General features: G+C 37.4%; 1 protein-coding gene across 2 annotated transcripts in view; it reads left to right on the top strand.

Annotated features, from left to right (window-relative positions):
* LOC107087455 (SEC14-like protein 1) overlaps window positions 1-9,266 on the top strand; it is a 20,343-nt gene extending 11,077 nt beyond the window's left edge. Inside the window, exons 9-16 of one of the 2 annotated variants that reach the window (XM_015379030.1) lie at window positions 2,195-2,283; window positions 2,359-2,429; window positions 2,512-2,683; window positions 3,257-3,391; window positions 3,981-4,115; window positions 4,308-4,559; window positions 4,648-4,826; window positions 8,268-9,266. In XM_015379030.1, the coding sequence (XP_015234516.1) occupies window positions 2,195-2,283; window positions 2,359-2,429; window positions 2,512-2,683; window positions 3,257-3,391; window positions 3,981-4,115; window positions 4,308-4,559; window positions 4,648-4,826; window positions 8,268-8,373 (1,139 nt within the window). In that variant the 3' untranslated portion in view covers window positions 8,374-9,266. The remainder of the gene's footprint in view (window positions 1-2,194; window positions 2,284-2,358; window positions 2,430-2,511; window positions 2,684-3,256; window positions 3,392-3,980; window positions 4,116-4,307; window positions 4,560-4,647; window positions 4,827-8,267) is intronic. The other variant, XM_015379029.1, reaches the window with a different exon arrangement.
* The last annotated feature ends 975 nt before the right edge of the window (window positions 9,267-10,241 follow it).

Raw genomic sequence — 10,241 nt, 5'->3', positions numbered from 1 at the left:
AAGCTTGCTTGTCCAGAGTCCATTATTGCAGGACTCTACTGTAATTTTTGTTTGTGAAAAATTGCTTTACCTCTACTTGCATGCATGGATATGAGCGCTAGCTGCAACTCTCTCTACCGTTCTGTGTGGCGGCAAACCCACTTAAGTGTTTTACCTAAAGGGATGCAGTTAGAAATTGAGTGTCATTCTGTTATTTAATGCAGGTTTTACGGCGGGATGCCGGATATCAGGCGTACAGTCATTTTGTGGGAGGGGTACTTTTTCTTTCTTCATGATGAGGGGGAAATAAACACACATTTGTCCACGCTAAGTGTCACAGCAGCGCCAGTGATGACTGGTATGATGATGCGTCTTTTTACGCACATCAGAATGTAATATGACCCAATCACAAGTTTGGGGTAAGACGAGGTATATATGTAATAAAGCTGCAGTTAAGATGCGGCTTCTAAACTTCAGCATTAGTTTTTTTTAAATAAAAGGCACTGGGCGTGGATAGAAGATGTGACGGCAAGCTGTATGGTAGCTGGGACAACAAACTGAGGATAAAGCAAGGAAGGCTAATGTTTCGGCACATTATGCTCGTGGAACCTGATAATCTGATGATCTAGCGGTAAGAAAGGGCTGTTTTCACATCACAAATTGGACTCTGGTCACGTAGCTGCTGTCTGTACTCTCCATCAAACTACAAGTTTTGCAAGGAGCAACAGTCACAGCTGACCTATCGCCATCAACGACTGATCTCGTGCACAACTTATAAGTTGCGATCTAATGGTGCGTTCCCACCGAAATATAGATACTGGGCAAACACTGGTCAAGATGTTTTGACACTCTGGATGCTCGGTGCTCCGGTTATTGAGCTGCTCTGGTCATTCGTTGCAGTCTAGAGAGCTGCTTCACTGGAAAAAAATCGAAATCTAGATAAGCCATTTTTTCTTGAAATAAGTGGATTCGTTCTTGAATTGAGGAGGTAAGTGAGACACTTTGCCAATGGAACAAGATAATTTACATTTAAAATAAGAAAAAATTATAACATTGTTTTATTTTAATTTTATCTAATTATCTTATTTTAGGAGTAAAAATACTCATTAAATTGGCAGATCATCTTATTTACCTACGCAAATTAAGGGTAAATATACCTAATTTAAGAAATGTTGACTTATTTCTTGATCGTTTTTGCAGTGTTGTCTTTATTTGCTTTGAATTGGAAAAACACAATTTTACAACATTTTTGAGTGAGAAAGTCTACCTCAAAACGTGATCTTTTCAGTCAGTTCATCAGGATTGTGAACGTACTAAAATAGTTCTCGTTTGGAGCGGCCGGCAGAACTTCACATTCCGGTGGGCAACAGTGCAGTGAAAGCTCTCTGAAGCCAGCAAAGCTGTCAGGGATTTCCCACTGGCATTCAAAGCGGCTAAAATTTACTATAAAATAAAAATGCTTTTTAGATTTGTGCTAAGTAGCAGAATTCAAAAACAAATACAATATAATACAAGCAGTTTTAAATGTTTTTAGTTAATGTGGGTATTTATAAATTTCATTGATTTGTTGTTTCAGCCAACTGATGTAAATACCTACACATTGTACATACAAGTTGTATTTCAAGCTTCATTTTAAATTTCTCTGTAGTGCTAGTATTATTGCAATATATTGTAGTGTCCCAATATCGCACTTTTGCATCGTGACCCACAAAGTGTAATAAGAATCATATTATGAAGTCTGTGCTAATACCTAGCCCTATTATAATACACAACATACATTGCAATTTGTAAATGTTCACCAGGCATTAAAACGGCTCCACAAAATGTTTAATGATAATGAATAAACAATTATCTTTTTTCCGCCTCGAATGGCCTCTTTTTTTGGCCATCTTTTCCCATCTAGTGCTAATAAAGTATTTTTAAACAACCCCAGCCTACTCCAAATAGGTTCAGACTCATTGGATCTTTTTTTGTTTACTTTAAGCCCTTTAGATGTATTGTGACCAAAATTGAGTGCCTCTGCGATTTGAAAATTGCATTTTGTTAATTTGACATTAATTAACTGATTAATAATAAAATTTCTCCTTTTTATGTTCATTTCAGTTGTTTAGGATGACTGTTTCAATTACTCATCCTCATTCCAGCTTTTAGCTACAGTTTCTACACAGATATTAAGTTTCTGAACATTTCCTCCTGTGTAAAATGTGTTGTTTAGATGGCCGCCCTCTGTATGTTTTGCGTCTTGGTCAAATGGACACGAAGGGCTTGGTGCGAGCATTGGGAGAGGAGGTTCTGTTCAGACAGGTAACAAGAACGGACATGCAAGATACAAACTCAATTATATACAAACCAACAAAAGATGTCTTCACTGTAAAACAGGTCCTTTCTATCAACGAGGAAGGACTGAAGCGCTGCGAGGAGAACACCAGGCTCTTTGGTCGACCCATCAGGTTCTCAAATAATTATGTATATTATTAGGCTGATGGGCTTTTAGTGGGAATTTCAGCTGCTAACCTCTCTTTGTGTTTTTAGCTGCTGGACATGCTTGGTGGATCTGGAGGGTCTAAACATGCGTCATCTCTGGAGACCAGGAGTTAAAGCCCTCCTCAGAATAATTGAGGCGGTAGAGGCTAACTACCCCGAGACTCTGGGCCGCCTGCTCATACTGCGTGCTCCTAGGGTGTTTCCAGTATTATGGACCTTGGTGAGAAGAAGTGTCTAAACTTGCTTTTGATGGGAACTGAGTTTAAATGTGTGTTTATGAGTATGAAGCTATTGAGTGCAGAACCACAAGGTTTGTGAGCTGAAGTGCTGAACACCTGGATGACTGCAGCAAGTGACACAAAAGAGGGAGAACAAACAAATAAGTTATTGTCAAGTAAAGATAATATACAGGGAGCAATGCCTCATTTGATCACTGCCAAAGCAATACACAGTTGAACAGGATAATATTAGCACTTTAAAAAACAAACCCTGAATATAACATTATATAAGAAAGCTTTCTGATATTTTAGCACTGTGGCCTTTGCATCTGGTTCATCTAAATAATCCATCCAGTAATTGATGAACACATAAAGAAATTATGAATATGGAGAATATGCTATGATACAGATGTGGGTGCTTAGTAACACCATCATCTACGCAGCTCATTTGTTCCTCCTGCATGAATTATTCAGTACTTACTGCGTGTCGTCCCCCCCCCACCCTCCCAGGTTTATAATAAGTGACCCTGTTGTTTCTTGCACATCCCAATAACTGCTGTCTTTTTGATTTTCAGGTCAGCCCCCTGATTGATGAGAACACTCGTAAGAAGTTTCTTGTTTACGCTGGGAGAGACTACCAGGGTCCTGGAGGCTTAGTGGACTACATAGACAGAGAGATCATTCCTGACTTCCTGGGAGGGGACTGTATGGTACATGGTTTATCTTGCATCAACTCTTTATATGACTATAATTTTAAGTAAAGTAAAGAGTAACTGGCAGGATAATAATTGAAAAAAATAGAGAACAATCTTTTTAAAGGGTTTCATTACCTGAAGAATACAATGAAAAAGATTTTCAAAAGAAGTCAAAGCAATTTAAACATTCTAAAATACTGCCTGCCTTTTAAATCTACGTTTCAAAACCTGTAGTTTTTTTTTTCTTTAAAAAGCTGAACTTAATTTCCATTTATCTAAACCTTCATTTGTCAGCAGCAGCATTTTCCTCAGTTATCTTGTGATTATAGCGTTGTGCTATACAAGCTTTCTGTAATTCTGTGGTATTGCTCTCAACAAATTTGTTCTGAATTATTTTCTATTGAGTGGATAAATAGCTCAGCTGCAGATGAAGGGGGAGCAGCCTTGAACCACTAAACCTACTGTTTTGTTTTGTGTTGTTTTTTGCAGTGCATGAATCACATTTTCTATGCTCAACTACATGTATTACTTGCAAACAATCCATCATGTCTACATATAAAATCCCATAATTTCTGTGTCTTTTTTTGAACCTTCTCTTATCTAGTGTGACATCCCTGAAGGCGGCGCAGTCCCCAAGTCTCTGTACAGGACTGCAGAGGAAATGGAGAATGAAGAGAACTGTCTCTTGACCGACTCCATCTATAAGAGCGCCAGCATCTTTAAAGGAGCTCCTTATGAGGTACTATGTCAACATCCACCATGTGCTTGGACAGCTTGAGTGTTGTACAATAAAGTTGGGATAATCCTGCTAATTGATTGAACCATTTTTTACTGAGTTAGGCTGCCACCAAGTGGAGAATAATATATATTGCAGAACTGCAAATAAAAAGAAGAAATTCCTTCTTTTCTCATCTTGTTTATTCTTTTTCAGGTACTGATCGAGATCACAGAGGCCTCCTCTGTAATCACCTGGGACTTTGATGTGTCTAAAGGAGATGTGCTCTTCAACATCTACCATTCTAAGAGGGCTCCTCAGCCTGCAAAGAGAGACTCTCTAGGAGCTCATGGCATCACCTCCCTGGGGGCGGTGAATGCTCAGCTGATTGATAAGAGCTGGGTGCTGGGCAAAGATTACAGCATGGTGGAGAAAGCCCTCACCTGCAGAGAGGGAGAAAGTGTACAGGTAACAGAAGTTCCGATAAAACGACAAACAGAAATCTTGTGTTGCTTGAAAATGCTAAATCTGCTGAACCCTTCTGGTGTTGAAACAGGGCTCCCATATAACCCGCTGGCCTGGCTTCTACATCCTCCAGTGGCGGTTCCATAGCTCTGCAGCCTCGGCTGCCTCCAGCCTGCCACGGGTGGATGATGTTTTGGCCAGCCTGCAGGTCTCCTCCCACAAGTGCAAGATCATGTATTACACAGAGGTGCTGGGCTCCCATGACTTCAGGTCAGCTTATTTTAAACTCTTTGTCTACTTGTATTTTCATTAATAGTTTGTTGCATTAATAAGATAGAATATGTAATTGTTAATGAATGTAAATAAATGCGCCTCTCATTAAGTCTAATTTTAAACAGAAGTGTTTAAAGATTCTTATCCTTCCTGCTGAAAAAAATCACTTGAAAATTACTGAAGCAAAATTGTTTGTAGATATTTGTAAGGTTAGGACTTTTTAGGCACTGAAGGAAAATAAAGATGCCATAATTAATCAAAGAGGGTTTGAAAATCAGTATGGGCCAGGATTAATCTACTATTATTAACACCGAGGCTTATTTATTTATAATGCAGGGATTAAAGTATTCCGGTCCCAGGCCGGATTTCCGGCTCATAGGGCTTACCCGTGGATAAAAAAACTCACACGAAAATAAATTGATGGTAAATAAATAAAACAAAAACAATCTAAATCCCCCTTGCGTTTGTCAGTCAAAGGAGTGCTCTGAAACTAACAGTATTAGCCAAACAGAAGAAGAAAGGGGTGGGTCTTAGGAAAGCGTGTACGTCCTCCTTTCTTGCTCAAGTCGCCAGATAGATTGTGGTACAGTGCTGAAGGGGAAGTCACCTTGCGCCGTTTACAGCTCCATTCAACAGAGAGACATGTTAAAAGTAAAAAAATAAATAAATGAAACTTTGCGTTTGGATAGAAGGGGATCGATGGGGAGAACGGAATTGCATGGAGTGGGCACAATGCAGTTCACGAACTCCGGCACGCTGTGCTCCAGGAAGCTTATTTACGCATCTAGCTGTACAAAGGTGCCACGCAAACATGAGTTAGACCCTGGTCATCCAGCTGCTGTTCGTGCGGCTGTGCACACTACATTTTTGCTGGGAGCTATGGCAACAGCTGATTTACCAGATTCAATAACTGACCGTGTCTGTGCCGAACACAACTGCTCATTCACACTAGATATAGATGCACTTTTGCCATCTTCTGGCCGTTTTTGGTATTGGATTTTCAAAAATCAAATTTAGTCTTCAATCATTCATGGATGCCTGTGTCCAAAAACTTTAGGCTCAGGATTTTTTATTTTCTTTTTGCTTTAATCCCTGATAATGTCGTTTTTGGCTTTTATAGCCTCTTGTCATGTCCAAACTGCCTTTGTTGAATATATCAGCTGTTCTGGTGCACTATCTTCTGTCACTAGCAAATCACTTTTATAAAGCTGCTTTCGCACTATAAAGTCGGGTGTTTCAAAACCGGGTTGACTCTCTAACAATTGGCTTTTGGCTCTTTTCCCAATTGACCAAAAAGCCAAGTCTAACGCCCTGTTGGCAAGCTGCGTCTCCACTGTCCCCCATCACTAGGTGTCTGATGACAGCTTTAAGCTGGGGGAGCGTTGTTGATGTCGACAGTGCATGGAAAATCAGTGAAGTAAATAATGGTGAGCAACGTGAACGGGAGCCAGAGCGTAGCCGGTATTCCTCATTATTTCGCTCTTTTATCTGTCCGAATCCTTCTTACCTGCGCTGCGCCATGTTTATCGAATGTAGACAGAGTTGTTTCGGCTTGTTAGTTCAGAAATGTATTGATGTCCGTACGTTACTTTTAATGGTATCATTAAATAATCATTTAACGCTTGTCGCTTGCAGAGTCGTGTGACACGAGTAGACATGTGTCAGTGAGCTGTTCCCGCTGCCACTAAATGCCAATTTTTTCTGGGTTTAAATAGTTTTTTTTTTGGCTAATGGGAAAGGGGTATAAAAGTTAATACATCGAACAGTTGTTTGAATATTTGAAAACTTGTATGAATATATTTAATACAACATCAGTGTCCTTTAAAACAAGTTTAGCAAATTTCTTATTCAGCGCATCAAAGAGATCTAAAGGTGGATAAATAAATAATCAAGCAGGGAGAAGAATATGTGGTGGCCCAAATTATTTACTATTCTAAGCTTTCAGAACAATGAAACTCACCAGATTGTAACAGCGTTGCTATCCAACATGCATATAGATGAAGATGCAGCTCTTCACAGCGCAGCGGAAACTCCATGTGACTTTTTTGCTAAATCTAAGAAGCTATGTGATGAGGCAAGAACTTAAGAAGGGGTCAAACAGCACATTCTGAAATATTGGCTCCTCACTTAGATGTGAGGAGCTGAATGAAATCTCCCAGCCGGTAGATATATGTGCTGCATTCCAAGCATCCAGTTCTGATTGAAAATTATTATAGTTGTTTAGTTTAATGAATCACATCAAAGGAGCATCCAGAAAGTGTCTTGAAGTGGCATATTTAAACAACCATTGGAGAAGTGAGGACAGATATGAAAAATAAAATTTAACTCGTTAACTTTAACTAATAATTAATCAAATCAGTTGATTATTGAAATAATCATCAACTAATTTAGTAATCGATTATTCGTTAACTGGAGTATAGAGACTGTAAAATATGCCTTTAGCTGACAGAGCAACCCACTTAGAGCAGTAAATATACCAAAACTGTAAAACAAAAAAAATTATATATATATATATATATATATATATATATATTGCATTTAAGATTAAAACAATTTTTTTGTGTTTCAATATACTCTATCTAGAACTCCTTAAGTGGAAAAGTTTTAGTTTCACCTCATTTAATTTAGTAAAGTCTTCTTTGATGAACCTTTGGCTATTTGATTATTAATCAATTAATTGAGAAAATAATCAACAGATTAGTCAATTTTCAAAAATAATTATTAGTTGCAGCAATAGATTTGTTCATATTCTAGTAACATTTATTAAGTTTTCTTATATACGGATATCAATTAATAATTGCTTAGACTATTATATAATTTGTTACTAGAAATGCCAAAGACAAAGTGTTCCAGGAATGTATACTGCATCACAAGCTTCAGCACACATTTCATTGGGCAAAGTGTGAATGTTTTAATGTTAACTATAGTTAGGTCTGAAAGGTGGAATGTCTCCTCATTCTGGGAAAGGCAGGACTCTTTCATTTAACATAATACACATCTCATGAATAAATCTTTTTTTTGTTTTGTTTTGTTTTTTTGTTTGTTTCTGGACCAAATCATTTAAATTAAAAGTAAACCAGTGGAAATTGCAGCTGTAATCTCTTAATCTTTCAATAAAGAATGTAATTTGCTGTGACCCTGGGTTTATAACAAGTTTAATATTGGGCTCAGTGTGCACACCTGATGTTGATCACAGTGGTCCTAAGAGTACTTGGGGGGGCTTGTGAGTATTCCAAGACATACGGAAAATTAGAGGGAACATTGTTAATAGTACAGTTTTAGGTTACAAAAATGAAAACTGAAATTCTAGCAATTAGGGTTTACTAGTGCCTCAATTTAATTATGTTTTACATCCAAAACATTTAATTCCAGGGAAAAGAAGTATATGGGGAAGCATCTGAGAATCAACTACTTTTTTTATTTTTTTTTCTTACCTAGGGGCTCCATGACCAGTCTGGAGTCTTGTCAGAGCGGTTTCTCTCAGCTCAGTGTCGTCACCACTTCTTCTAGCCGTTCCTGCTCCAGTTCAACTGTTTCAAGGTAGCATCCATCCAAAGGCCACCGTCACCCAATATGTTGTTTCACAATAACTAAAAACTTGATTTTCTGCTCAGTATTAGTTTGGTTGACTGTTTTAAGTTTACAGACCATCTTATATGCAAAATATTACATTAATCTGACTTGTATGTTGTTTGTTTGCATGATTTCACACGACAGGAAATAATACCGAGTTTCTGATGAGAGATAAAGGCTGTTCAAACTGCTGTCTGTCTGTGCTATTGTTATTGACCACTAGATGTCAGTGTTGTCATTGACTTCAACTGCTGTCACATCTTCAACGTGAATACAATGCTTTTGATTTTAATGCAAGATGAAAAAAAACCTTGGAATAAAGCAAATCTGTATCCCCAGTGTCTGATTTAGTCATGTTCTGTTGGACTTATAACAAGAATGAGTTTATTTGTTTGCTTCCAAGTATACCGGACAGTCTCTAGATATCATGCAATGTTTTCTACGCAGGTGTGTGTTCCTAGACAGCTCATTTAAATTCAGTCTTGTGCAGTCCCTTGTGATCTGGCACTGGGCCAGACCGTCGTCTGATTTACATAAAACTTTAATTTCCATAAACTTATCAGATGCTTTCAGCTAAAACTTAATTTAATATCCTTGTGTTTTTTTCCCCACCTATATTTGCAACCTGTGTGTCATGTATCCACTCATCCAAACATTTTTGGAGATCAAACGGATCAAGAAATAGAACAAGTTTATTACCACCTCTTTCTCTTGATAATGTATAAAAATGCTGTGTGTTTTCAAAGTGTTCATACCTTGAAATATGTGTATATATTTTATATATGAAATTTTATGTGATATATCATCATAATTTATGTAAAAGACTAAGAATAACCACAGTTTGCTAAATGCTGCATGTTTCAACCCGCTTTACTGTCACTAGTTATTCAAATCCATTAAATAAAATGTAGTTAAGATGATATCTAATGATAAACATACTATGACATTTGTATTTTAATGTATTATAGATGGATTTACATTTTCTTCCTTTCCATTAGGTGACTAAATATAGAAAATACATCAGGTGTATGAATATCATTGCTGAGCACAGTATACTCTAATATTTCTTACTGTGATATAATCACAATTGCTTACTGGATACTCATTTATAAAGGAATTCATGCAGACCTACATGATTGACATCAAGCGCTGAATCATTTCATTATAGCGGGGCTCATTGTGAATAGCAGTTTAAGATCCTGCTTGCAGGCTGAGCTTTAGTACAGTTATGTCCTGAGCAAAACAGCATCATAATTAGCACTGTTTACAACCGTCTCGCTGGTCTGTGTTAACATGGAAACGCTAATTAGGGACCGTTAAGATGGCAAAGACAGAATCTTTTCAGCCAAGTAGATTTAGCTGTAATCTAGAAATTAAAATGTTATGATGATGGACTTTGGAAACGAGGAGGGTTCTTATTGCTATTCATGATGGCTTTATCTAAAAATAGTTGTTACTTTTTAAAGATACTTTGAAATGTAACCAAAGTTTGAAGATTGATCTAGGAAATGAAAATCTTGCTAAGGTTATCCCTGTTTACAGGGGACTTGTAGAAGCTTGTATAACATATTAGAACCATGCAGGTCTTTCATTTCAACTGATATGCATATTTTGTAGTTTTCTATTGCATATTGATTTATGTCTTCTATTGTTTTGGGCCGTTTCATCGAGATAAATTATATTGTATCTATTCCATGATATTCTAATATATGTTATACAGCCATTTGAACAATTTCATTTAATGTGTTCGGTGGTGTGTTTCATTCCTTTGTCTCCCTAATGAGGAAGCCTTGGTCGTTGCCAATTAAGGGCCAGGAAAGAAAAAAAAAAGCATTCCTG

This window comes from Cyprinodon variegatus, unplaced genomic scaffold, assembly GCF_000732505.1.
Source record: "Cyprinodon variegatus isolate N-32 unplaced genomic scaffold, C_variegatus-1.0 Scaffold184, whole genome shotgun sequence".
NCBI classification, from domain to species: Eukaryota; Metazoa; Chordata; class Actinopteri; order Cyprinodontiformes; family Cyprinodontidae; genus Cyprinodon; species Cyprinodon variegatus.
This window is presented reverse-complemented; position numbering and strand designations above follow the sequence as displayed.